Source organism: Ammospiza caudacuta, chromosome 24 (genome assembly GCF_027887145.1).
Source record: "Ammospiza caudacuta isolate bAmmCau1 chromosome 24, bAmmCau1.pri, whole genome shotgun sequence".
NCBI classification, from domain to species: domain Eukaryota; kingdom Metazoa; phylum Chordata; class Aves; order Passeriformes; family Passerellidae; genus Ammospiza; species Ammospiza caudacuta.
The window spans coordinates 4886206-4913692 of record NC_080616.1 but is presented as its reverse complement, the minus strand read 5'-3'; the positions used below and the strand labels follow the sequence as shown (position 1 = coordinate 4913692).

Here is a 27487-nt window from a genome sequence, read left to right as displayed (position 1 = left end):
CAGGATATTCCCAGTTCTGTGTGGTTGTTCTCCAGGATGTTCCAGTTCTGTGTGGGTGTTCTCCAGGATATTCCCAGTTCTGTCTGGGTGTTCTCCAGGATATTCCCAGTTCTGTCTGGGTGTTCTCCAGGATATTCCCAATTCTGTGTGGGTGTTCTCCAGGATATTCCCAGTTCTGTGTGGGTGTTCTCCAGGATGTTCCAGTTCTGTCTGGTTGTTCTCCAGGATATTCCCAGTTCTGTCTGGGTGTTCTTGAGGATATTCCCAGTTCTGTGTGGGTGTTCTCCAGGATATTCCCAGTTCTGTGTGGTTGTTCTCCAGGATGTTCCCAGTTCTCTGATTGCTTTCCAGGATGTTCCCAGTTCTGTCTGGTTGTTCTCCAGGATATTCCCAGTTCTGTGTGGGTGTTCTCCAGGATATTCCCAGTTCTGTGTGAGTGTTCTCCAGGATATTCCCAGTTCTGTGTGGTTGCTTTCCAAGATATTCCCAGTTCTGTCTGGGTGTTCTTGAGGATATTCCCAGTTCTGTGTGGTTGTTCTCCAGGATATTCCCGGTTCTCTGATTGCTTTCCAGGATGTTCCCAGTTCTGTCTGATTGCTTTCCAGGATGTTCCCAGTTCTGTCTGGTTGCTTTCCAGGATGTTCTGTCTCCTTGCTGGCCATGAGGGACCTCAATCCCCAGCAGTCACTCTGTCCCTGTTTCCTTCTGTTGCAGTGAAAGCCCCCATGGAGAGAGAGCCCTGACAGAGGATTCAGTGCAGGATGTCACAGCTGAGCACCACACCAGTGATGATGGTATGGGAATTCTGCTGTTTGCTGGGGAAAATGGTGCAGCCTGCCTTGGGGGGAGGCTGGGCTTGTTTAAAGATGCAAAGTGGAGTTTAAATCAGAATATTTACTGGAAGAATCACTTTGAGGCAGCATTTGGTGGCAGGAGGTGCAAAGGTGTAGGATCAGTGAGAATATCTAGAATTATCTGGCAGTTTTGACCATGTCTCTGCTTCTCATGGGTCTCTGTGTGGAGTGGCACATCTCTCTTTGATCAGGGCAGAGGAACCACAAATCTCTTTTCTCCAGGAAAGAACTCAATTTCCATGGATTGCTTGGCTGCATTAAAGCTCCTTTAAAGTAATTAGGGGGAGCCCACTGGGGCTGTGTGGTTGAGCTCATCTCCATTCCCCTGAGCCCTGCCCACAACCAGGAGCTGCCTCAATACTCATTTACACTCAAACACTGGCAGATTTCTCTTTTCAGAGCCTTAAAAATAATCCAGGGGAATTCCACATTGATTTTCCTGAGTGTCTTAAATGCCCTTATTGTGCCTCTGTATAATATCAGAGCCCTGCAGGGAGCTGGATTAGTGGCAGGGCATGGCTGGAGCTGCTGTGAGCGGGCACAGAGCGTTTTCTGTGTCTCACCCTTCATGTTTTCCTTTGGCACTTGGATGAGGAGCAGGGCTCCCACCAGGAGAATTCCTCTCTCCTGGCTCAGGTGAGCCTCACAGGCAGCAGAAATTTCCCTCTGAATTGATGCTTTGTTTCTGAAACAGCCTGGAATGAGAGAGAGGGTGTTTCCCTCCCCTGCCTGCCCAGGGGATTCACTTCAGCTGCTTTTAAGGAAGAGAACCCTGGGGAGATTTTTGTCTGGAGCAAACCTGATTGTTTCCCACCTCTGAAAGCCTTTTTATTTTAATGAAACACTGATTCTGCCCTTGCCACTTCCATTATTGTTGGCTGGAATTGCTGTGAGGGGATTTAGGGCTTGGAAAATACAAATGTGCCCTCTGATTTCCAAAAGTGACAATGCCACCTCTCCAGTGACACTGGGCAAACCAACTGACCGTCAAATTTCTCCTCCTCCATAAAAGAATGCAAAACAATCAGTTATTTACATAGAGCATGTGAGAAAGCTCATTACAAGAATGTAACCATCATAAGGCTTAAAAGAACTTAAATAAATAAAATAAATAATAAATAAATAAAAATTTATAAAAAATAAATAAACAGGGTGACAGGGTCTTTGGGGGATCATCTGTGGGGTTTTGGGGGATCTATGGGGTCTTGTTGCTTTAGGACATGAAACAAATCCACGTGGACACTGGAATCTCCAAGGTAAAAAAGAAAGAGATTTAATTTCTGACTCCAACATTTATAGATTTCCAAAAGTGACTCTGCATTGGAGGGTGACAGAGCCACCTTTCCAAACCAACAGTCCATCAAATTTCTCCTCCTCCATAAAAGAACGCAAAACAATCAGTTATTTACATAAAGTGTGTGAGAAATTTCACTACAGGAATGTAAACATCAGAAGGCTTAAAAGAACTTAAAAAATAATAAATAAAGAAATAATAAAGAAATAATAAATAATATATATATAATAAAAAAATAAACAGAGCAACAGGGTCTTTGGGGGATCTGTGGGGTCTTTGGGGGCTCTGTGAGCTCTTGTTGCTTTAGGACATGAAATAAAACCACGTGGACACCGTACTCTCCAAGGTAAAAAAGAAAAGAGGTTTTAATTTCTGACTTCTAGAGGATGACAGTGCCCCCTCTCCAATGACTCTGGACAAACCAGCAGTCCATAAAATTTCTCCTCCTCCATAAAAGAATGCTAAACAATAATTTATTTACATAAACTGCATGAGAAAGTTTGTTACAAGAACGTAAACATCAGAAGGCTTAGAAAAACTTAAAAATAAATAAAATAAATGATAAATATATAATAAATATATAAATAATGAATAAACAGGGCAACAGGGTCTTTGTGGGATCATCTTTGGGGGATCTGTGGGGTCTTTGGAGGATCTGTGGGCTCTTGTTGTTTTAGGGCATGAAATAAAACCACATGGACACTGGAATCTCAAAGGTAAAAAAGGGGTTTAATTTCTGACTCCAACATTTCTGGATTTCCTGGATTGGAGGATGACAGTGCCACCTTTCCATTAAATTTCTCCTCCTCCATAAAAGAACGCCAAACAATAATTTATTTACATAAACCGCACGAGAAAGCTCGTTACAAGAACGTAAACATCAGAAGACTTAAAAAAATCTTAAAAACAACCAGTGCGGCGCAGGTGCCGAGCGAAATGTCCTTTATTCCCTGTAGAGTGTGAGCCCATCGAGGCCATAGCCAAGTTTGACTACGTGGGCAGGACGGCGCGGGAGCTGTCCTTCAAGAAGGGAGCGTCCCTGCTGCTCTACCAGCGCGCCTCCGACGACTGGTGGGAGGGACGGCACAACGGCGTCGACGGCCTCATCCCGCACCAGTACATCGTGGTGCAGGACACGTAGGTGCCACCCGGCCAGGGGCAGGGTGCTGAGATCGCAGCGCTCGTTACTGCCCTAATTACAACGGGAGTTATTACGCAGCGGCTCTCTGGGTGTGGTCACCGATTGTGGCGGTGTTGGGAGGGTCCCTGGGGTGAGGCGAGAGGTGAGAATTGACTCCCAAAGTTCTCAGAAGGCTGATTTGTTATTATATGATATGATATTATATACTGAAACTATACTATAGAAAGAGAAAGGATGCAGAGAAATGAGAATTGACTCCAAGTTCTCAGAAGACTGATTTATTATGATATGATATGATATGAAAATTATCTACTAAATCTATACTAAAGAAAGAGAAAGGATATAGAGAGATGAGAATTGACTCCAAGTTCTCTCAGAAGCCTGATTTATTATGATATGATATGATATGATATGATATGATATGATATGATATTTATATACAAAAACTATACTAAAGAAAGAGAAGGGATACAGAGAGATGAGAATTGACTCCAAGTTCTCTCATTAGGCTGATATGATATGATATTATATTATAGAAAATTATATACTAAAATTATACTAAAGGAAGAGAAGGGATACAGAGAGATGACAATTAACTCCAAGTTCTCAGAAAGCTGATTTATTATTATATTATATTATATTATATTATATTATATTATATTATATTATATTATATTATATAAAAGTATATACTAAAACTATACTAAAGAAAAGAGAAAGGATACATCAGAAGGCCAGACAAGGGTGATAATAAAACCCCGTGACAGACTCTGGTTGTGATACCCTGCCCTGCTCCTTCCTAGCGAGGACGGGATGTCGGAGAGGTCCAGCCCCAAGTCGGAGATAGAAATCAACTCTGAGCCCCCGGAGGAGAAGGTGACAGCCCGAGCCGGTGCCAGCTGCCCGAGCGGGGGCCACGTCGCAGACATCTACCTGGCCAACATCAACAAGTAAGAGCAGCCTTGCACTGTTTCCCCTGCCTGTCACAGCTTGCTGATGAGTCCAGTGAAATGCTTCCTTCCCTGGAAATGATTCATTAACCAGCGCTGCCACCCCTTTTCTCTGCTTCCCTTCTCTTTTAACCCACTCGCATTTTGCTGTCCCCTCTCTGTCACCGGCGTGGCCGTCGCTCATTTGAAACCCCACTGGCTTCTCTTCCCTGTCTCCAAGGTGCCATCTGGTCCTGTTTTCCCAAAAATGCCCTGTTGGAGCAGACAGAGGGAGGGAGGGGCGCGCTGGGCTGAGCTCTGGTGTCGTTGTCCCCGTCCCTCCTGGTGTTGTGTGATCTGTCACGTCTCCTCTGCGTTTGCCACGTGCTGTGTGATGGGCTGGGGGGACAGTTCCTGCAGGAAGCTGTGTCCCAGTTTGTGATAAATGCCATACCTGCAGCCCCAACCATCTGGCACTGCCTGGAGCACTCCTTTGTTTCTGCAGCACTCCTCACCTCGGGTTACTAACCATATGCTTGCAGTGGAACTGCACAACCCCCTGTTGCTCTAACCTTGCCTCCTCCACCAGAAATTGTTGCTTTAGCCAACACTCAACATAATAAAAAAAGCTGGAAAATCAAGCTAGTAGCAGACTAAATTCCATCATCTGTTAAATAGTTTTTCCAGACAGATTTATCCCCCTGTATATTTCTGATTATTTCCTTTGTGTTAAAAGCCCCCACCTCTCTCCATTGTGCACTGAAGGTTTTATGTGATAATTACAGTTTGATGGGAGGGGATGTTCTTAACCGTCAGCTAATTTAACACAATGTAATCTGTAAAGGCATTAGCACAAATGCATCCTTTTAAAAGGTTTGGACCCTGCTCATGGCCTAGAGAGCCTGGGCCTTCCTTATGGGATTCAGCAGAGCTCCAGTGATATCTGGGAAGCTGTGTTAATCTGCATCAGCTTGGGATCTGGGCTTTCTTTGATGATATTTGCTGTCTGAGCCACTGGAGTGGCCATTCTGCCAGTTATGGAGAGATTTGTGTAATATCAGACCTGTGCTGGAGCTTCACCGTCTGCTGGCTTTGGTAGGGTTGTGTCTGGTGGTTTTTAGGAGCCTGGGGAATGTCCACCCTAGCTTTTGGGGCTTTTTTTTTCCCCCTTTACTAGGGAAATACCTGATATTTAGCAATAAGTAGCATAAGACTCATTTTGTTGTTTTTTCTTTAGGAATGAATCTTCTGACCTATGTGTGAACAGACTTGAGCAAAATTAAATCAGATGGTTTCGCAATGACAGTTGTGCCACCCACTGAATTATTATTTGGATGCCAAAATCCTACTGGAGTTAACACTTTCTTGCAGTTATTCATGGGGCTGGTGCTATATATAAATGGATCCTTCCCTGTATAATGGATGCCAAGCTTCAGACCTATGGCATAAAGTATTCTGCTGCATTGGCCTTGCCATGATTTGAGTGGAATCGTGCTGTCAGACCTCATGGTGCTGGGGTAGAAATTAAATTCTTTGGACCAGTTCATCCATTTGACATCATCCCTTTGGTTTATCTGTAGCCCATGCCTTGTGGCCCTGCCAAAGCCATGAGAAAGAACCATCTCCTACCACCAGCAAACATTGGAAATGATCATTAACCCCAAACTGGGGCTCTTTGCTTGCTGATCTCTGAAAATAATAACTTGATGCCTTGGGCCAGGAGCTTAGTAGACTTATACTGTGTCCTCCAGTCAAAGATTGTAGCTCTGCTCTTGGAATGTAATAAAAACACATCATCAAAACCTGTCGATGGCACAGAGGGTTTTTTTGGTTTTATTTTTGTTCCAGTATAAATTCTTCTCCTCTTGACCGAGTTAATCACATTCCACCCAAGTTTTCTGGTTTTGCTATGAATGTGCACAGCTGCCAGGACTCAGCCTTGTTGTTAGAAGCGTGAAACTGGAATGATTTATAATTTATAATTTATAATTGTTTCACTGTACCGCAATCACTCCTCAACCCCCTGGGTCCGTCTGTAATCTGGGTTACCTCTGTGTCTCTCCCCATTGTCCTGTGTGTTGTTTTGGGGGGATATCTTCAAAATGACAGCCCTGTACCTGCTTGTATTGACTTGTTTTGCTTTTGTGACTGAAGGCAAAGAAAGAAACCAGAGTCAGGCAGCATCAGAAGAGCGTTCCGCCAAAGTGACAGCCACGGCCTAGGTAGTTCCCTGGCAGAACCCGCCTCCCCCGGGGCCATAGCCGGTTCCAGGCCCTCATCTCAGCCCATAATGAGCCAAAGCCTTCCCAAGGAGGTTCCAGACAAATGCTCCATCAGTGGCCACGGCAGCCTCAACTCCATCAGCCGGCACTCGTCGCTCAAGAGCAGGATGGAGAGCCCGCAGGTGCGCAAGGCGCTCGCCGCCGGCCGCTCCAAGAGCTTCAACAACCACCGGCCCATGGACCCCGAGGTCATCGCCCAGGTGAGCACCAGGGGGGGTTTGGGGCAGGAAGGGAGCTGGGGAAACCCCCAGCACACAGGGGATGTTTGTCTGTCTGCTCTGGGGTGCCCTGAGCCCAGGGGAGCTCTGACTTTGACACTCGCTAATGGAGAAAGTTTCCTAAACTTCAGCATAGACTAGAATCTTCAACATAGACTAGAATCTTTCCTAAAGACTTCAAGATAGAATGGAATACCCAAAAGTGTGAAATAGATTATAGGGAGCAGTGTAGGTCCATCACTTAGATGGGAAATTTAGGTTTTGGGATTTTTAGTATGTTGTGGAAGCAAGATGGAGGGCACAGGGTGTTGTCCTGGGCTTCTTCTTCTTCCTCCTTCTTCACCCCAAGGTCATCACTCAGATGAGCACCAGGGGGTGTTTGTGGCAGGAAAGGAGTTGTGGAAACCCAGAGCACACAGGGAATATTTCTCTGTCTGCTCTGGGGTGCCCTGAGCCCAGGGGAGCACTGACTTTTACCCTCACTAATGGAGAAAGTTTCCTAGAATTCAGTATAGACTGGAATCTTTCCTAAAGACTCCAAGATAGACTGGAATACCCAGAAGTGTGAAATAGATTATGGAGAGTAGTGTAGGTGTTTCACTTGGTGAGAAGGCTGAGAGGGGATCCCACAAATCCACACAAATGTCCCCAAGGAGTGCCAGGATGGTGCCAGGCTCTGTTCAGCAGCAGCACAAGGAGCCATAGATTAAAATAAAAAGTTTAGGCTCAACATGAGGAAGAGCTTCTGTCCATGAGGGTGCAGAGCCCTGAGCTGCTGCCCAGGCAGGGAGTGGAGTCTCCCTGTCTGCAGACACCCCAAACCCCCCTGGATGAGTTTCTGTGTCCCCTCCAGGTGGGTTGGACTCCAGAGGTCCCTTCCAGCCCCAGCATTCTGTGACTCTCTCAGTGCAGAATTAGCTCAGCACACAGCCCCAGCCTGGGCTCTCCTCCTGCCTGTGTGCAGGACTGAGGCTGCTTTCCTGAGGGAAAATAAACAGCCAGGTCCTTCCTTCATAAAACATGAAATTCTTGGTTACCCAGAATTTCATCTCAGCACTGCAAACACCCATTTCAGAAAGTGACACAGATTCCAAAGCTGCCAGCAGAGAGTTAAGCAACCATAACTTCGAGACATGAGAGAAATGAAGTATTTCTTGTGGATTTAACACTCTCCTGTCAGTGGTGCAGGCTTGCCTGTGGTGTGACATCTCTGTCTGTACTTTCATCTGCTATCTCTGTAAGATTCTCTGCAAATCTATTTCCTCCTCATCCCTCTTGTATGATAAAAACTTTTTTGATAGTTTTGCCTGTTATTTGTTGTACACACTGAAGTATGCAAGGTATGACTGCCAGTGTCAGCACTAAAACACCCAGCACATGCAAACCCACAGCATGGGAAGCACATGGAGCAGCACAGCCCAAATAAAATCAGGAACAGACTCCAGTGACATCCTCATCATCTTGCAGGGCTCACAGTGTGATCAGCAACCAGCTCTGAGCAAAACCCTGCTGCTTTTCAGGAGTTAGTTATTTACACAGCGGCCTTAAAGTTGGGGCTGGCTACAAAAATGTGAATTTACAGATTTCCCTCTCGCAGAGGGCCCTTCCTGGGTGGATGTGCCTGCACTTGCACGAGTCTGTACCCAGTGTTTGCAGGGTGGGAGGGATGGCTCTGCCTGCAGCCAAGGAATGCTCCAGGCTCAGGTTACAGAGAGACCTGACTGCTCTGCCTGCCTCGGGGCTCTGCAGGTTCCCAAGGAGCTGGGGGGGGAAATATGTGAGAAATAAATTGAATTTTTATTGACAAAACAGCAGCTCCACATAGTAAACAAGGGGCACTTAAAACTCAGTGGGTTTAATGCTGATGGGAATTTGTATTTTGCCATTTTGCGTACCTTGAGCCCGTTTGTTGAAGTGGAAATGTGGTGTACAGCTCCTGCTGTCCTTCTGAGGCTTTGGTTGATATAAATCAGATTCTTTGTTTTTTCAATTAGGCTCTGACTGAAGTTGTTCTGTCTCCTCTCCCTGCCAGAACCTTCACTCCATTGTTTCACTGGAGAAGAGTCTGGGGACAGAAAGGAAAGAGGAGGGAAAAATAAATAAAAAAGAGAAAGGAGGAAAACCCAAACTGTGTTAAATCAGTGTTTTTCTCTGTAGTATCTGCTCAAGCACCACCCAATAACCATCTTACATATTTCCCCAACTTCATAAGGAAAATCTGCCTGGCCTCAAGACAGAGTGGGAGGTGTCAGATTTCTGCCTCTGCTTTCTTCCACTATTCCTTGACTGATTTACCTTCCCCACCCCCTGAAAAGGCTCTGAGGAAGCTGCAAAGCTGCAGCCAAAAGTGTGAGTCACAGCCAGGCTGGGCTCTCCTGCTCCCCAGGGAGTTCTGTGCTCCACTGCACTCCCCAGCAGACAACGTGTAGGTCCTGAGACAAAACCCCTTGGTTTTAGCTCAAAAGTTATTTATATTTATTTGTTAATAGCTGTAATGGTTTTTAGGAGGAAGGAGAAGGGCCAGTTTCGGTTGCTACACATGTTTCTGACATCTTCTGTGTTTTCTAAAATTCTGAGTCCTGTGAAATACATTTCTGGGAAAAGTTTAGCAGGAAAACCAGTGAGGCAGGAGCAGGAGCCCACGAGGATTTCAGCATTCAGTGTGTGGCCCAGTATCTGAGCCATGAGTGCTCCCTTCAGGAATTTACTCTCCTGAACCTCACAAGCCAAATAAACTGCAGAAATGGGCACCAATGCTTTGGTTTCTGAGTTCATGAGTGCTCCCTGCAGGAATTCACTCTCCTGAACCTCATGTGCCAAATAAACTGCAAGAATGGGCACCAATGCTTTGGTTTCTGTTCATGAGTGCTCCCATCAGGAATTTACTCTCCTGAACCTCACATGCCAAATAAACTGCAAGAATGGGCACCAATTCTTTGGTTTCTGAGTTCATGAGTGCTCCCTGCAGGAATTTACTCTCCTGAACCTCACGTGCCAAATAAACTGCAAGAATGGGCACCATTGCTTTGGTTTCTGTTCATGAGTGCTCCCTTCAGGAATTTACTGTCCTGACCCTCATGTGTCAAATAAACTGCAAGAATGGGCACCAATGCTTTGGTTTCTGTTCCTTGCTGCCATGTGGGGATTTACTTTGAATTCTGGGCAGCACGAGGAGCAGTGAAAGGCCAGATTAGCATCAAGGCAGTGCTAGCAATTATTTTGCTTCCCATTGCTGGAAAATTTTAGTGTTTATTATCCGCAGGATGCGGCGCTGCGCGGTTTGCTCCTTGACGCGAGGTTGGCGTTTAGAAAACAAAAAACTTGCTCAAAACCTGCCTTGTACCTGTTGATTTGTGGTGATTCACTGTGCTCCTGTTCTGTGCTTGCAGGACATCGAGGCCACCATGAACTCGGCCCTGAACGAGCTGCGGGAGCTGGAGAGGCAGAGCAGCGTCAAGCACGCGCCCGACGTGGTGCTGGACACGCTGGAGCCGCTGAAAACCTCGCCGGTGGTGGCGCCGACCTCGGAGCCCTCCAGCCCGCTGCACGCCCAGCTCCTCAAGGACAGCGAGCCGCCCTTCCAGCGCAGCGCCAGCACCGCCGGCGACATCCCCTGCACCTTCAGGCCCGTCAAGTCCGTCAAGGCGGCCTCGCAGGTGAAGCCGCCGGCCACGCGGCCCAAGCCGGCCGTGTTCCCCAAAACCAGCGCCAGCACCCCCGGCGTGGCCTCCTCCACAGCCCAGCAGCCCCCGGACAAGTCCTGTACTGTGTGACGCGCCCCTCGCCGCCCGCTGGGTGCAGTCCTGCTGTCCCGCACGGCAAAGACGCTGGAATTGTTATTTAAGGAATGATTGGAAGAGAGATGCTGGGAGCTCCTGGGCGGCCACAGCCTCATCCTCGACAGCTCCTGCCACGCTTGGGAGATCCACAATCCACAATCCACTGTGAAGCTGAGCAGGAAAACACCAAGGGACGAGCTGGATTTTGGTTTCCGCGCCTCGTTCAAGTGTTCGGCCGCTGGAAGGAACATTTGGTGTTGTCCTGTTTTGGGATGCTGGTGTAGTGACTTCTGTATTCTGTGTTTCATTTACCACAGGGAAACAATAGGATAGATTTTAGTCTATTGCATGTTTTGGTGCCACTGGTTACGTGGAGCTTGGACATGCCTGTTTCTTGTGCGTTATTATTATTATAATTATTATTATTATTATAATTATTATTATTCCGTCGCCCGCTGGTGCCACGGTGGTTAAGGGTCTGTCTCGACTTCCATCACATCCTCTGGTTTTATTTGTTTGCTCCCCATTCCTCCCCCTCATGGCCAAAGCCTTTGGCCATTCCAGCCTCATGCTTTATTTGTCATGGAAAAATCAGTTTGCTCTGGAACACTCTTGGATTTTGTGGAGTCCTACGTGAGACGTGTCCATGCAAATACAAACAAACATGTTTTCCTGAGCTCTGGGAGCACAAGAAAGAGCCCAGTCATTGCTTATGGACAATCCTCACTGGTTTCCCCCTTGGCTCTCCCATATTTAAAAGCAGCTTTATTGTTTCCAGTGGCATTTTCAGCCCCGTGGTGTTTGCTCTCGGGAGACTGAATGTAAAACAAAAAAATAAGAGATAATTTTGAAATCGAGCATCCTCTGCTGGGAGCCCATGCCCAAGACACGCTCTGCTGGTTTTCCTGTTGCTCAGGACAGATCCTGACCCCCATCCCAGCGCCAAGCACTGTAAAAACCTCGCTCAGGAGTTCCCAGCTCCCTGCCTCGACCCTCTCTGCTCTCATAGAGCAGTGCAGGGGACGCTGCTGGGGACAGGGATGTGACAGCAGCGGCTGCCCCCGTGCAGGGCTGACCTGTGAATGAATCCTTTGCTGTTATTTGTATTTATCCACAGCCAGCAGCACCCACGGACTCTTTTTGTACTCCCTCCCCTGGGAATTCTCCACAGATATTTAATTTAATCATTAAAAGGCTTGTGCCACTTAGCAGAGGAGGTTGGCTGACCCTGAGCTCGCCTCGTTGCTCAGCTTTTCTGGGATTTCAAACGAGCTGCACAATCTCTAGGCTTCCGTCAAATCACGGATTCAGGACAAGATGAGAGAAAAGTCATTTTTCTCACCCATTTAAGCTGAGTTTCCTTGCAGTTTGTGAGTTCCTGGTGACTGCAAAGTCTGTTTAATTGGCACTTAAACAAGAAGAAGCAAAGAAGAGTTGCTGAAATGTCATTTTCAGATGCATTTAAGATACTTGGAAAAATGGAGCAGGGTCTTCCTGCACCCCTGTCCATCCCCACACGCACAACCCCCTTTTCTACAGAAGCAATCAACCCATAATTAATGACTTCCCAAAAATCCAGCTTCCTCTGGGTCCTGAACTGGGGGCATGCAAGGACTGGGGAGCACTGGGGAGGTTTTGGTGATTCCCCATTTCCTGTTTTGGTGATTTCATTTCCCATTTCTCCTGAGCTGTCCTGGGGGAGCCCCACGGTACGAGTGTGACTGTCCCTGCCCCTCCAGGAGATGCCACCAGTGCCACCTTTGCTCTCAGGTTCTGATGGACTTCTACCACCAAGGAATCGCTTGTTCTTTTGGGGAAAAAATATAAATAATTAGAATAATTAAACTTGTAATTTTTTGCTCAGGCAGAACTTTCTGGCATTTCCTTTTTAGTAAGAATTTTTGGTTTTTTAAATTTTTTTTTTCTTTTATTTTGGTCTCAAATGACCAAAGTTAATCTGTGTCAAGAGCAGGATCTCTGTAAATTGACTTTGTCTCATTTTAATGCCTTATTTTCCTTTTTTATATTTTTATGCCTAGCATTCAATATTCCTAAGAATAAGTGTTCAGCCACGCACACAGCACATTGGAGGAGCTGCTCTTTTCCAGCTTCATGGTCTGAAGTGGAATTAGATGGGAAAAAAAAATAAATATTAAAAAAAAAAAAAAAAAAGACTTCAGGTTACTGTAACAGCAACTGTCTGTATCTGAATTATTACTGTGCTTCTCTAGCATCCACAGCTCTGGGACAATCCTGCTGCCAAGGATCACCTGGATATGGAGCAACTCAACTGGAATTCTGGTGTGCACTGTGATTGACACAAGCAATAGGACGGGCTGAAGCTCCTCCTTCCTCTTCCTCGGAAAAAGGTGGAAAAATCACATGTGGGAGGGGATGAGACAAGAAAATCGCACACAAAATTACGGAAAAAAGGAGATTTTCAGCTTGTCCTCCCCACTCTGAGCACACAAGGCTGAGAGGATGTTTGCCACAAGTGTTTTATGAGCAGAAATCATGGAAATTTTGGGATAAAAAGGAGATTTTCAGCTTGTCCTCCCCACTCTGAGCACATAAAGCTGAGAGGACAATTGCCATGGGTGTTTCATGAGCAGTGGCTGCTGGAAAGGTGGGAAGGAGGAACTGGAAATGTTCCCTCCCTGAGGACAGGTCTGACTCAGTGGTTTGCTTGGGGAGGTGCCAATGTCACTCCACATCTTCACATCCTGAAGAAATTTTAGCTCTTCCAAGGAAATTCCTCTTTTTTCATGACTTTTTTCCCTGTAACGTTTGTGTGGAATATGAAGACAAAAGAAGTGTTTGATAACTGGAATGACGTCTGTCTGTTGGATAGTGCTTTGTATGAACCTTGTTCATCAGGTGTTGGATTGAAATAATCCAAAGCAAAAAAAACCACAAAAACAAAACAAAACAAAAAAAAACTTAAAGAAACTAATAACTTTTAAAATGAAACACGGTTTTAGGTGATCAATCTGAATGGTTTCTGAAGCTCAGACCTTTTCTGGGTTATTTCCCTAGTTGGGAATGGAGCAGTGTGCTTTAACCATTGCTTAATTTCTGCCTCTCTGAGGTCGTCCAAAGTTTATGAAATGTAAATTTGTCCTTCATGTCCGAGCAGTGGGACACGATCGAAACCCTCTCATTTTATCCGTGCTGGGTATTTTATTGCAACAAAAATGAGTAAATAATTAGAGTGCACTGTGACAGCAGAACAAAAAACAAAAAAAAAAGTTGTTGTTTATGTCTGTATTTTCATACCTGTTCTAAAGGAGTCTTTGGGTTTCCTGTGCTGAATACCTCATGTGTTGGGTTTTGGGAGTTTTTGTTAATTTTTTTTTTTTTAATTTTTTTTTTCTTCTTTTTTAAGGCAAGATTGTTCTTGCACAAAAGTAGGTTAAGATAACCGAGTTCTCATAAATTTATTTACTGAATCAAAACACTTCAGCTTGGCAAGAAATCCCATCTGTTGTAATTCCCCACCTTGCACTTGGTACGGGGCCGACCCCACACCTGGAAGAGCTCCAGCAATACTGGGACAGGAGAAGTTCACTGCAGGTGGAGTTTGCTGCCTTATTTCTCCTCTTCTCTCTGTCAAAAACCTCAAACTCGGCGGAGCAGGGCTTAGGTTTGGGGATTTATGGAGCTTTTGGGAGATGTTCTCCTGCAAAAATCGACATTTCTGGTTCTCAGCATCTCAGATCCTTCCTGGGGTGTGGGATCTGTGTGGAGGGGACACTTGCAGGAGGCGATGCTCTCAGTGAGCAGTCAGGAATGATGGAGCAATGCCCCAGAAACCCCCGTTGAGGCAGTTGGGTGGATTCCATGAGAGGCTGAGCTCACCCCCTTGTCCATGAGCACAGGAGGAAGGGGAAGGAGGTGCCCCCTGTCCCCCCAGGTGAGGGGCACCTGTGCTTGGCAGGACCAAGCCCTGGGTGTACAGGGATGTGCCCCAAAGTGCAAACACACTGAACCACCCCTGGGCAGGGAGCTGCTCCAAAAACTGCTCCAAAACTGCTCCAAAACCCACAGGAGCACTGGGACATTTCCATTGCTTATGGGCCTGAACAGAGCAGGAAATTGAGTTTAACAAGCTGGGGATTTATTTATTATGAGATTTTTAGCTTTCACAATAAAACCCAGCCCTTTTTTGGGTTTGTCTGGCCTTGGCTAATGCCCCACAAATGCAGCTGGGGACATAGAGCTGTTCCTTTATGGGCTGGTGGCACAAGAGGTGTGGAAAGGAGGAGACATCCAGCGCCAGCTCTGGGCAATCACCAAGCACTTCATGGACTGAACTTGGGGGTTTGAGCTCCTTCCACATCGGCTCCCTGCCTGTCTCTGTGTCCGTGTGACAACCTGGTACTTGAAAATAAGAAATAAAACCAGAAATACTTGACCCTGTGCCTGCGGGGCCGGCGCGGCCCCGGCTGCGGCGCGCACAAGCGGTCCCGCCGACCGCCCACCACAAAGGCAGATGAATTCTTTTCCAGGCTGTTCTAGCAGCAAACCATCTTCTTTGCGTGGCTCTGGAGATGCCAAAACAGCAGCCCAAAGCCTGGAAAATGCAAAGGGGTTTGTTGGTTTGGGTTTTGTTTTTATTTCTTGTTAAATTCTGTGCTTCCGCTAATGTAGCTTGGGATGAAACGTTTGGATGTTTCTCAAGGATGGGCCAAAAAGAGGGGAAGGTGGAGAGGGAAGGCAGCTCCCGGCCGTGCTAATACTCGATCTGCCAAGCCTCACACAGGGTGAATACTCAGCAGTTTGCAGTGGGAATCGAAGGTGGGCCTGTCCTTTTTGTAACCTTGCTCCTGACGTGGGCCTCACCAGCCTTTCCTCCAGGCACGGCCCTGAGGTGTGAGCAACCACCCAAGCCTGGCTTGGACTCTGAGTGTGCCAAACTGCTGGAGCAATACTTGTGAGCAGCAGCAGCAGCAGCAGCTCCTCTGAAAGCCCAGCTCCATGTAGCTCAAACAGGGCGATTGCTGAAATCCATCTCTGGTTTCCTGCTGCAAAAGCAGGAAAATCGGGTTGCAAAGTGTAGGAATTTGTGTTTTTTTCTGTCTGAACCCGGGGTTGTCAGCAGCAGTTGTTTTCATGGTGGGATGGAATGTTCTTGGTAAAACAAGTTTCCACTGTTTCATGTCTTCTACACCAATATATATATGGTGTATATATTAAACTGTGTAAAATTGTACTTTGTACATAGAACTCTGTACAATATGGAGGTACAGCCTTTTTTTTGGTTTTTTTTTGTTTTTGTTTTTTGTTTTTTTTTTTTGTTTTTGTTTTTGTTTTTTTTCCCCCCCTTCCCTTTTGGTACAGTCTTGTACAGTATTAGGAGTCGATGTGTTGGAAGTGTTAAATCCATACTGGGGCAACAAAATGTATCCATTGTCATTAGCAATAGTTTTGGAGAAGAAATAAATGTTTTGGGTATGGTGGAAACACTGACCTGAGGGTGTTGGTGTGTGATGTCCTGGGGTTGAGGGGGAGAGAGGGAGAACAGGAACTGGGGGGGGTTCTGGAATGCTCAGGGATGTTGGTGAGGGGGTGAGGAAGGAGCCAGGAGCTCCTGGTGCCATCCTGGGCATGGGGACACTCGATGGCAACAGGGCAGGAGCACAGAGGTGGCACAGGGGACACTGAGGATGTGGTGACAGGACAAGGGGATGGCCTGAAGCTGAAGGAGAGCAGGTTTAGATGAGATATTGGGAAATAATTTTTCATTAGGAGGGTGGGCAGGCCCTGGCACAGGTGCCCAGAGCAGCTGTGGGTGCCCCTGGATCCCTGGGGACGCTCGATGGCAGCGGGGCCGGAGCACAGAGGTGGCACAGGGGACACTGAGGATGTGATGACAAGACAAGGGAATGGCCTGAAGCTGAAGGAGAGCAGGTTTAGATGGGATATTGAGCAGGAATTTTCACTGGGAGGGTGGGCAGGCCCTGGCACAGGTGCCCAGAGCAGCTGTGGGTGCCCCTGGATCCCTGGGGATGTCCCTGGGGACACTCGATGGCAGCGGGGCAGGAGCAGCGTGGTGGCACCGCGGTGGCAGAGAGAGGAGGAGGACACCAAGGATGTGGTTATAGGACAAGGGAATGGCCTGAAGATGAAGGAGAGCAGGTTTAGGTGGGAGATTGGGCAGGAATTGTTCCCTGGCAGGGTGGGCAGGCCCTGGCACAGGTGCCCAGAGCAGCTCTGGGTCCCTGGCAGTGCCCAAGGCCAGGCTGGAGCACCCTGAGATCATGGAAAAGCAGGAAAATCCCTGCTGTGGAGTGATAAGACTTTAAAAAGATCTCTCCCAGCCCAGCCCAATTCTGTCTGTGACCCCACAGATTCCTGCTCCCAGCCCAGTTCCCCCACCCTGTTCTCGCCCGCAGCCACCACAGCAGGATTCCCCGGGGCAAACACTGCCCTGGCACTGACCTGATTTAAAAATGCTTAATCTTCATCATTCTCCTGTGGAGGATGGACCCCCAGCTGGCTCAGAAAAGAGGATTTGAGATTGGGATTATGGATTGGATCATTATTTTATCGTTACCAGCTTTCCCCCAGCTCGGTTTTTCCACAGGCCTTTTTCAGAGCGTGGCAGGGCTGTTCATTTTGGCTTCTTTTCTTAAGATTTGAAGGAATTGCTTACTTTCGGTGAGGTTTGATGTTGAGTTGTGGCATTTTGTCCCCCTCTGTCCCTGGGGTGAGCCTCCCTGTGCTCCTTGTGCCTTGTAGGGATCAGCTGGAAATCCAGGATGTTTTTATTTTATTTTTTGGTGTTTGTGGCACCACTCCAGAGCCAGCTTTTTGTTTTTAAAACATGAAATAGGAGTCAGAGAGCAGTGGGGTGGCACAGATCACAAGGGACTTTTGATTTTCCTCTGGTCACTGCCCAGCAGAAGATGCTGTGATTATCTCAGACTTTCATTAAACCACAGGTGGGGCCAACCCTCCCTCACAAACCCCATGGTTTTTAACAAATAAATGGTTTTTTCGGTGGTTTTTAACAAAGAAACACCTCGGGGAGTGCTGGGAGGGTTCATCTCTCACTGATGTGTCCCAGGTTTGTCACAGTGACACCAAGGGGACATCACTCATGGGATTCTTGGATTTTCTGACCCCAAGGACGAAGTCCCTGCAGCACACTGAGCTCGCTGCTTGTCCTTTATTCTTCGGGCTTTGCTGCCACCAGCTGGAACGATTCATTCTTGTCACAAATTGCTTTCAAGGCCGGGTTTTTCTCTCCAAGCCTGTGCCAGATGAGCTCTCCCACCACACCAAGGTATCATCATTTATCACTTTATCATCCAGTCCTGGGGTTCACATGGGACTGGGGAGGAAAATCCTGCTGATGGGACAACCGGGGAGAGGAAATGAGCTGGGAATTGTAAAAAGACAGCAGAAGAAAGCATAAGGGGGTGGAAGAAGCCAGGCAGGTGCTGGGGTGGGTTCCCTGCACTCCCAGCCATGGGTTTGGCCAGCAGCGTGGGGACAGAGTGACGCTCCTGTTTCACATGCATAGAAAATAAAACACGTGCTCATGCACACGGTCCTTGTGAAAAAATCACTTGTTTTTAAAATTTTAAAAGTTTAATAGTAATAAAATTGTTATAAAAAATAGTAATACCGTTAGAGTAATAACAATTTGGGCAAATTGAATTAGGACAATATGAGACAACAGAGACAAAGAGTTACAGGCAGTCCAGGTGTCTTTTTCTGGACCCACGTTAACAGAGAATTAACCCTTAAAAGCAACAGCCTGTGGCATATTCATACACCTCATACATGATGCATAAATTCCACTCAAACACAGGATTCTGTCTGGGCAGTGTCAGCTTCTTCCTCTGAATCCTGACAGCGCCTTGAGGCAGGAAGAAGTTCATTTCTCCTGATAATGGAGCAATAAATTCTTTTTCTCTGAAAGATTCAGGTGTCCTGTGGCTGCTATCTCAGTGCCAGTCCTTTCTTTAAGAAAAGTATTCTACGTAGCACAGTTTCTATTTTAACATTTTTATAACCTAAAACTATATTTAACACATTACTTAAGAGAATTGATACAGCATCACTTTCTAACACAACACATATAATACTCATTTGAATATTTGCAAAAAGCCAATCATTAAATACACATGCATTTTTCCCACTCCTGTTTCACACACATAGAAAATAAAACCAGACACAATTTCAAGAAGTCACCCGGCCCTTTCTCTTCCTGTCAGCAGAATGACTTCACTCAAAGTGATTTCGGGTTTCATGTGGTTAAACCGAGACTCTGCCACCCCTTCCCAGCACCCCTGGATCACCTCAGGGCCAGGCCAGGCTGTGCCCTCTGCCCTCTCTGGAGGCTGCTCCAGACTCTCACCCCTGCATGGGGAAATGAAGCTCAGCAGGAATTAAGGGATTAATTAGGGCTGGGGATTGTGTGCAGGCTGGTGAAGCAGTGTTGATATTTGGATGCCCCACACGCTGATGAACTCTCAGACTTTTGGAGGCTTTGTTGGTGAGGATGGAGCCTTTAGAGACATCCACGCCAGCCTGGGATAATTTCTGACAGTGGGACCCTGATGCTGAGCTGGTCACAGTGAAAACAGAGTGGGCAGGGACAGGAGCAGCCCCGCTCTGCCCTGTGCAGGCAGCAGAGTGCCCTGCATCCCACCCTGCACCCCACATCCTGCATCCCACCCTGTATCCCACATCCTGCATCCCACCCTGGTCCAGATTACATATTCCACCCTGCATCCTGCATCCCACCCTGTCCTACATCCCATCCTGATCCCACATCCTGCTCTGCACACAGCATGTCACCTGTATCCTGCATCCCACATCCTGCATCCTACATCCCACCCTGTCTTACACTTCACCTTGAACCCTCCTCTGTGTCCTGCATCCCATCTTGCATCCCACATCCTGCATCCCACCCTGTCCTACGTCCCATATCCTGCTCTGCATCCTGTATGTCACCTGCATCCCACATCCCACCCTGTCCCACATCCCCGACAGGCAGCCCCAGCCGTGCCAGCCTTGCCAGGCAATGCTGTGTCCATGCCAGTGCCCGAGCACTGACCCTGTGCTGGCACAGATAACAAGGGCTGGACACCGACGCTGGGCACGGATCCTGATCCGGCTCTGCTGCCCAAATCCCCACCCAGCAGTGCCGATGGCAGCTGGAGCCACGACCGGAGCTGTCCCGGAGCAGCCCGGGGATGGCTGCCCGGGTGCCAGGGGATGGATGCCCGGGTGCCAGGGGATGGATGCCCGGGTGCCAGGGGATGGCTGCCCAGATGCTCCAGGAGATGGCAGCCCGGGTGCCAGGGGATTGCTGCCCAGATGCTCCAGGGGATGGCAGACCGGGTGCCGAAGGATGGCAGCCCGGGTGCTCCGGGGGATGGATGCCCTGATGCCGGGGGATGGCAGCCCGGGTGCTCCGGGGCATTGCTGCCCGGTGTACACGGGCATGGCTGCCCGGGTCCCAGGAATGGTGGCCCGGGTGCTCCGGGGAATGGCAGCCCGGGTCCCGGGGGATGATTGCCCGGCGTTCCCGGGGATGGCAGCCCGGGTGCTCCTGGGTATGGCAGCCCAGTATGCCGAGAGATTGGTGCCCGGTGTGCCCCGGGATTGCTGCCCGGGTGCCCGGGGATTGCAGCTCGGCGTACCCGGGGGTTGCAGCCCGGTGTGCCCGGGCACGGCAGCCCGGCTGGGGAGTTTCTCTCGAGCAGGAAGCTGAGGCGTTTCCTCCCGCAGCGTGGCCGCGCTCGCCGGGCGGGTTTTGCAATCCGCGGCTTTCAGTTCCCGGCCGGGGAGGCGCCTCTGGCCCCGCGCTGCTCCGCTCCGAGCTCCGGCATCTGCCGGGCTCTGCTGCCGGGCTCTACCCGGCTCCTGGGGCTCCTGGCAGCGCTGGGGCTCGTCCATGCCCAGCCTCGGCCCCGCATCCTGCATCCCACCCTGCATCCCACCCTGCATCTGCCGCGATTCCCGGAGGGGCTCGGTGGGATAAACCTCCCCGGACATGCAGAGCACCCCCAACTACCTGTGGAGCACCGAGGACCTCCTGGGCCAGGGGGCCACGGCCTCTGTCTACAAAGCTCGCAACAAGGTGAGGGGGGCAGCTGGGGGGGGGGCAGCAAGCCCAAAGTGCAGAGCCCCGGTGCCCCCATCCCTGCCCGAGCTCCGGTGCCCCCATCCCTGCCCGGTGCCCCCATCCCTGCCCGAGCCTCGCTTGCCCTCCCGGGATATCCTTCCACCTCTGGAGCACCTCAGGCGCTGTTTGCATTTTATTTTATTTGATCTCCCTGTACAAAAGCAGGGATAAACCCATAAGACGAGAAGACCCTGTGGAACTTCCTTAATGCACATACTCACCCACCGGCTTCGCTGACACATAAGCTGCTGGTCTGGGTTTTTCGGTTGGGGCGACCTTGGAGCAAAACAAAACCTCCAGAAATCAGACCGTACCTCTAGACTGAGAGGCGCTGCTTTGCGTTTTTATTTTCATTTTCCACGGGACTCCTAGCCCTGCTCTGTGTGTGGATTTTGGGGGCGGAATTTGGGGCGCCCCTTTTGGCGCAGGGGGAAGAAGGAGCTGCTGCTGCTGCTTCCCGGGGAATGCCCAGAGGTTTTGAAAACCCCATCCTTGGCCATTTGCATACTTCATGCAAACACTTGCCGGGCTTGGAGCGGGCTCTCCTCCTCCTCCTCCTCAGCACCTTTGAAGTTTATTGAGCAAACTGCGGGAGCGGGCTGGGAACATCCCCATCCCTCGGGGAGCTGCAGATGGGAACTTTTTGTGGGGCCGGATAAACAGAGCGACACTCACTCAGCACGTGGGTGCCGGGACAGGAAGGGCAGGGAGGTGAATAACAGCGGTTTGTTTGTGCAGCCGAGCGGTGCCCAGGCATCATTTCATCATTTCATCATTTCATCGTTTACATCCCCAGTGGGAGCCGGGACAGAGCTCCTGGAGGAGCTGCTTTGCACGTGGATGGCATCACCTGGTGTTTCCATTCCCTCTTTTTGCTCTTTTTTCCTCAGAAATCGGGAGAGCTGGTGGCTGTGAAGGTGTTTAACAGTGCCAGCTACCTGCGGCCCCAGGAGGTGCAGATGAGGGAGTTCGAGATGCTGCGGAAGCTGAACCACAAAAACATCGTCAAATTATTCGCCGTGGAGGAGACGGTGAGTGAGAACCCCTCAGATAAACCCTGGGGCTCCCCAGCCAAGGGAGGGACCTGGGGCTGGCTGAGCCCTGCCCGTGTCCCCCCGCAGGGCAGCAGCAAGCAGAAGGTGCTGGTGATGGAATATTGCTCCAGCGGCAGCCTGCTGAACGTGCTGGAAGACCCAGCCAATGCCTTTGGCCTGGCTGAGTCCGAGTTCCTCATCGTGCTGCAGTGTGTGGGTGAGTGTGGGGCTCGGGGAGCACAGCAGGGACTGAGACCCTGCAGCCCTGGGCAATGGAGTGAGGGGTGAGGAGTTGCACCCCTGAACAGGGCGGGATTGAGCTCTGTCTTGAGGGTTTCTCCTTGCTCTGGGAAGCTGCTGTGACAAGGAGCTGTGCCCTGCCATCCTCATCCTCTCCATCCCCTCAGTCACACTGATTCCCTGTCACAGACATCTCTTATGAAAAATCCTTTCCTTAGGATTTTTCCTCCTGAGAAGCTGAGACACCTCAGGAGCAAAATGTAAACAATGGTTATCTGCTGCTGTGGAATGCAACAGGTGCATCTGTGATTGGTCTCATGGGGTTGTTTTTAATTAATGGCCAATCACAGTCAGCTGGCTTGGACACAAAGCCTGAGCCACAAACCTTTGTTATCCTTCTTTCTGATTCTATTCTTAGTTTAGCTAGCCTTGTGATGAAACCTTTTCTTCTATTCTTTTAGTATAGTTTTAGTGTAATATATATCACAAAATAATAAATCAAGCCTTCTGAAAACATGGAGTCAGATCCTCGTCTCTTCCCTCATCCAAGAACCCCTTCGAAAACCATCACAATCCCCATCTAAGCGCAGCCACCTCTCAGAGTTTGGTTGTTAATTGCTGCCCTGAGATGTGCAGGATGTCTCTGTTTCTGTCTCTGTTTTGGCCCATGCGTCTGAAGAACGAGTCAGAGCTCTTCAGTTTTCGGTCTTGAGGTTGTTTATTAATTCTAATCTATAGAATTTTCTTTCTGCCCAGCCGAGATCTGCTCAGCAGGGCAGCCACAGGCACTGTGTTGTCCTTTTATACCCCAAACTACATGTAACATATTTACACTTAATTCCCAATACCCATCACCTGTGTTAGACAGTGCACTTCTATTGTAAATATAACACATTTATAATTACTTTCCAATACCCATCAGCTATGTTAAACAGTGAGCTTCTGTTCTAAATGTAACATATTTACAATAACTTTCCAATACCCATCACCTGTGTTAGACAGTGCACTTCTCCTCTAAACCAATCCCAAAGTGCCACCATCACTGCAGAAAATGGAGAACAAGAAGAAGAAGGAGAAAGGCTGGACATGCTCAGGTTCCTCCATCTTGTCCCCAAAACCCCCATACCAAAAATCCTAAAATCTACCTTTCCACCTTGTGATCATTTTATTATTACACTGTTTAAACTTCTGTGGTTTTCAGGTCCTCATACAAAGCTGGTAATTTGCTCCACGGGTCATAATCAAATCCACAGGTGTTCTGGGATTATTGTGGAGAAACTGGACATGTTAGGAGGGTTTGTAAAAGGCTCAGTCTCAATGAGGCAATAGCCAGGGAACAGGAAGCCTTAGAGAAGATTCTTAGAGGTGACAATTCGGGGTGTCAAGGGCTTTACGCTTTAAGGGACCCAATGCAACATCTAGAGGAGCCCTTGGTAAACTTTGAGGTGGGACCCCTACGTGAAGAATTTGAATTTTTGGTTGATACAGGAGCAGATAAGTCCTGTCTCAACAAAGTACCAGAAGGCATGGTAATTGGTGGAAAATTTTGTGAGGCATTAGGTATTTTGTGAGGGTCTCTGAGCCCGCCGCTGGGGTCGTTTGGCAACTCTGGACCTCCAGAGTGATGCACTGAGTTCCACAACCACCATGGCATTTACCCCCTCTCCAGCCCTTTTCTCATTTTAAACTCAAACTGGCCCCTCTGCAGCCCCATAGCCCAACCCCACAGAGGAATTTCTGCCTCTCCCTTGTGCCAGTGGCAGGGATGAACCACCTCCGTGAGAACGGCGTGGTGCACAGGGACATCAAACCCGGCAACATCATGAGGCTGGTGGGGGACGACGGGCAGAGCATCTACAAACTGACGGACTTTGGGGCCGCCCGGGAGCTGGAGGATGATGAGAAGTTTGTGTCTGTCTATGGCACAGAGGAGTACCTGGTGAGCAGGGCAGGTGCCAGGCCTTGGGAGTCCTGGGGGAGGCTGGGCCCTGTCCCTCTGTCCTGCAGCTCAGGCACTTACAGAGCTGATCTGTGGTTTTGGAACGGGAGGGCTCGCTGCTTTGTGGCAGGGTTGCAGGTGATGGTTTTTGGGAGGATCCAGAGCTCTGTTAGACATTTTTGGGAGGACCCAGAGCTGTGTCCCAGGTGATTTTTTTTGCAGAGGACCCAGAGCTCTGTTAGAGATTATTTTTTTGGAGGGAGGACCCAGAGCTGTGTTTCAGGTGGTGATTTTTGGGAAGACCCAGAACTCTGTTAGAAGTTTTTGGTCAGGACCCAGAGCTCTGTTAGAGGTGATGGGTTTTTTTGGGAAGACCCAGAACTGTGTTCCAGGTAATGTTTTTTGGGGACAACCCAGAGCTGTGTCAGAAGTTTTTGGGAGGACCCAGAACTGTGTTCCAGGTGATGGTTTTTGGGGAAGACCCAGAGCTCTGTTATAGGTAATGGTTTTTGGGGAAGACCCAAAGCTCTGTTAGAAGTGATGGTTTTTTGGGGAAGAGTCAGAGCTCTGTTCCAGGTGATGATTTTTGGGAAGACCCAGAGCTCTGTTAGAGATGATGATTTTGGGGGAGGACCCAGAGCTGTGTTCCAAGTGATGATTTTTTGCAGAGGACACAGAGCTCTGTTAGAAGTGATTTTTTTTTTTTTTTGGGAGGACCTAGAGCTCTGTTATAGGTGATAGTTTTTGGGGAAGACCCAAAGCTCTGTTTGAGGTGATGGTTTTTTGGGGAGGACTCAGAGCTGTGTTCCGTGCGATGGTTTTGGGGAGGACCTAGAGCTCTATTCCAGGTGATGTTTTTTAGGGAGGACCCAGAGCTGTGTTAGAGGTGATGGTTTTTGGGGTGGATCCAGAGCTCTTTTAGAAGTTTTTGAGAGGACCCAGAGCTCTGTTACAGGTGATGGCTTTTTTGGGAAGATCCGCAACTGTGTTCCAGGTGCTGGTTTTTGGTGTGGATCCAGAGCTCTCTTAGAGGTTTTTGGGAGGACCCAGAGCTGTGTCCCAGGTGCTGTTTTTCATTCAGGACCCAGATCAGTTTTCCAGGTGCTGTTTTCCATTCAGGCCCCTGTCTCTGTGCCCCCCAGCACCCTGACGTGTACGAGCGGGCCGTGCTGCGCAAGCCGCAGCAGAAGGCCTTCGGTGTCACCGTGGACCTCTGGAGCATTGGTGTCACCTTCTACCACGCTGCCACCGGCTGCCTGCCCTTCGTGCCCTTCGGGGGACCCCGCAGGAACAAGGAGATCATGTAGGTACCGTGCCCAGGTGTGCTGGGAGCTGGGGCTGGGCTGGGGGGGCTCACTCTGCTTTAACCACACCTGGCCTCAAAGCCAAGGGGCCTGTGGGGAGCGTGGGCAAGAATCCATGTTCCATTTGCTACGTTTTCCCTCCAAATGGGACGCTTGGGTGGGGCACCAGCATCCCTGCCCATAGCAGGGCATTGGAACCAGGTGGTCTTTAAGGTCCCTTCCTGTCACAGCCTTATTTTCTGAAAAATCCTTTCACTCTGATTTTTCTCCTGAGAAGCCTCAGAAACGAAATGTAAACAATAATTATCTGATTGCTTGGAATGTGGTCTGGAGATGGTTTACCGACCAAAGGTGCATCTTTGATTGGTCTCATGTGGATAGTTTTTAATTAATGGCCAATCACAGTCCAGCTGTGTCAGACTCTGGTCAGTCAGAAGATTTTATTATGCATTCTGATGTCTCCTTTCTCTTTCTTTAGTATAGTTTTAGTATATAGTTTTCTTTGAGTATATTTTCTTTTTACATATATTTTATATTATATATGTTATATATATTTTCTATATTATCTATATTGCATCTTATATATATTATATATTTTATATATAATATATATTATCTATATTATATATATTTTTATATATTATCTATATTTTATATATTTTTAATATATTTTATATATTATATTTTCTTTTTAGTATATAATTTTCTTTTAGCATAATATATATCACAAAATAATAAATCAGCCTTCTGAAACATCGGGTCAAGATTCTCATCTCTTCCCTCATCTTGGGGACCCTCAAACACCACCACCAGATAATTCTAGGATTCTGTAAAATGCATTTCCATGATTTTTTGGCTAAGGCGAGGCAGGGTTAACGCTCACCTGGAAGGTTCTGACTGTTCCTTGCAGTATTTTCCCTCTGGGCACTTTTTTTCCCCTCAGTGAATTGTGTTTTTCCCAGCACATCCACGCTCTGCCCTTTCCCTCCACCTGAGGGACTCAGTGCCCAAACAGAGCTCGCTTGGCTCGAGTCAGCAGCCACCAATTCCCTTCCCACAGGTACAGAATCACCACGGAGAAGCCTCCTGGGGCCATTGCAGGCATCCAGAGGCAGGAGAACGGGAGCATCGAGTGGAGCTACGAGCTGCCCATCACCTGCCGCCTCTCCACGTGAGTGTCCCCAGCCAGCACAGGAGGGGTTAACAGGGCGCTTAAACTTTTCATTTTCAGCTGTCACAGCTTTCAGGACAGATCTCTGCTTTCCAAGGGTGCAAACAGTGTTTGTGACTCGGGGGTTACACCAGCCCATCAAACTTCTCTTCTTCCCTGTGGCATTCATATTTTCTGGAAAAATCCCTTCGCACAGGATTTTTCTCCTGGGAAGCTGAGAAGCCTCAGAGGAAAAGGAAAACAATAATTATCTGATTTGCTTCTCCTGTGTTTTGCTCATGTGGAATGTGTTTGGAGATTGTTTATCCACAGGTGATTGTTTCATTGGTTTCATGTGAATTATTTTGACTCTTTGGCCAATTAGGGCCAAGCTGTGTCAGTACTCTGGAAAGAGTCACGAATTTTCATTATTATCTTTTCATTATTTCTTTATTATCTTTTCATTATTTCATTATTATCTTTTCATTATTTTATTATTAGCTTTTTAGCCTTCTGTCTGTATCCTTTCTGTATTCTTTAGTACAGTTTAGTTTAGCATTCTATAATATAGTATAGTATTATAAAATAATCAATTAGCCTTCTGAGGACAGATTCATCATTCATTCGTCATTCATGGAGTCAGATCCATCATTCCTTCCTTCTTCTGGGGGCAACCCAAATACAAACCTTCCCTTGCTGCTGCAGGGGGCTGAAGGACCAGCTGATCCCCATCCTGGCGAACATCCTGGAGGTGGATCAGGAGAAATGCTGGGGGTTCGACCAGTTTTTTGCAGGAACCAACGACATTTTGCACAGGATGGTGGTGGACGTGTTCTCCCTGCAGCAGGCGTCCTCCCACCGCATCTACATCCACTCCTACAACACGTAAGGCTGGGATAGAGACTCCTTTGGGATTTGGGGATGGAGCTGTGAGTTCCCCGCACCTCAACAGGGGAACCTGGGGGCACCCCCATGCCCTTTGCACTGCTCCCAGGCCAGGTTAAACACAGCAGGCTCAAATCAGCCTTTGCTGGGAGTGCACTGACAGCTCTGGGCACACTGAGAGCCCCATTGGGCTCTGCTGACCTTGTCTGATATTTTGCTAAGAGAAAATATCAACATCTGGTGTTTTGAGGGCAGCAGGCTGCTAAAGGGACGGAAATCTGCGTGCTCACCTCA

At 48.3% G+C, this 27487-nt stretch overlaps 2 protein-coding genes across 4 annotated transcripts in view; both read left to right on the top strand.

Moving 5' to 3' along the window:
* SRGAP2 (SLIT-ROBO Rho GTPase activating protein 2) overlaps positions 1–10491 on the top strand; it is a 115417-nt gene extending 104926 nt beyond the window's left edge. For 2 of the 3 annotated variants that reach the window (XM_058819604.1, XM_058819603.1), the window contains exons 18-21: positions 715–794; positions 3105–3285; positions 4093–4239; positions 5456–6111. In XM_058819604.1, the coding sequence (XP_058675587.1) occupies positions 715–794; positions 3105–3285; positions 4093–4239; positions 5456–5501 (454 nt within the window). In that variant the 3' untranslated portion in view covers positions 5502–6111. Of the gene's footprint in view, positions 1–714; positions 795–3104; positions 3286–4092; positions 4240–5455; positions 6112–6372; positions 6701–10107 lie in introns of those variants that run through there. The other variant, XM_058819605.1, reaches the window with a different exon arrangement.
* A 9864-nt stretch (positions 10492–20355) lies between these two features.
* Positions 20356–27487, top strand: part of IKBKE (inhibitor of nuclear factor kappa B kinase subunit epsilon) — a 17281-nt gene continuing 10149 nt past the window's right edge. The window contains exons 1-7 of the mRNA XM_058819222.1: positions 20356–20596; positions 21532–21672; positions 21763–21892; positions 23673–23854; positions 24997–25157; positions 26219–26329; positions 27014–27193. Of these exons, the coding sequence (XP_058675205.1) occupies positions 20510–20596; positions 21532–21672; positions 21763–21892; positions 23673–23854; positions 24997–25157; positions 26219–26329; positions 27014–27193 (992 nt within the window). The 5' untranslated portion in view covers positions 20356–20509. The remainder of the gene's footprint in view (positions 20597–21531; positions 21673–21762; positions 21893–23672; positions 23855–24996; positions 25158–26218; positions 26330–27013; positions 27194–27487) is intronic.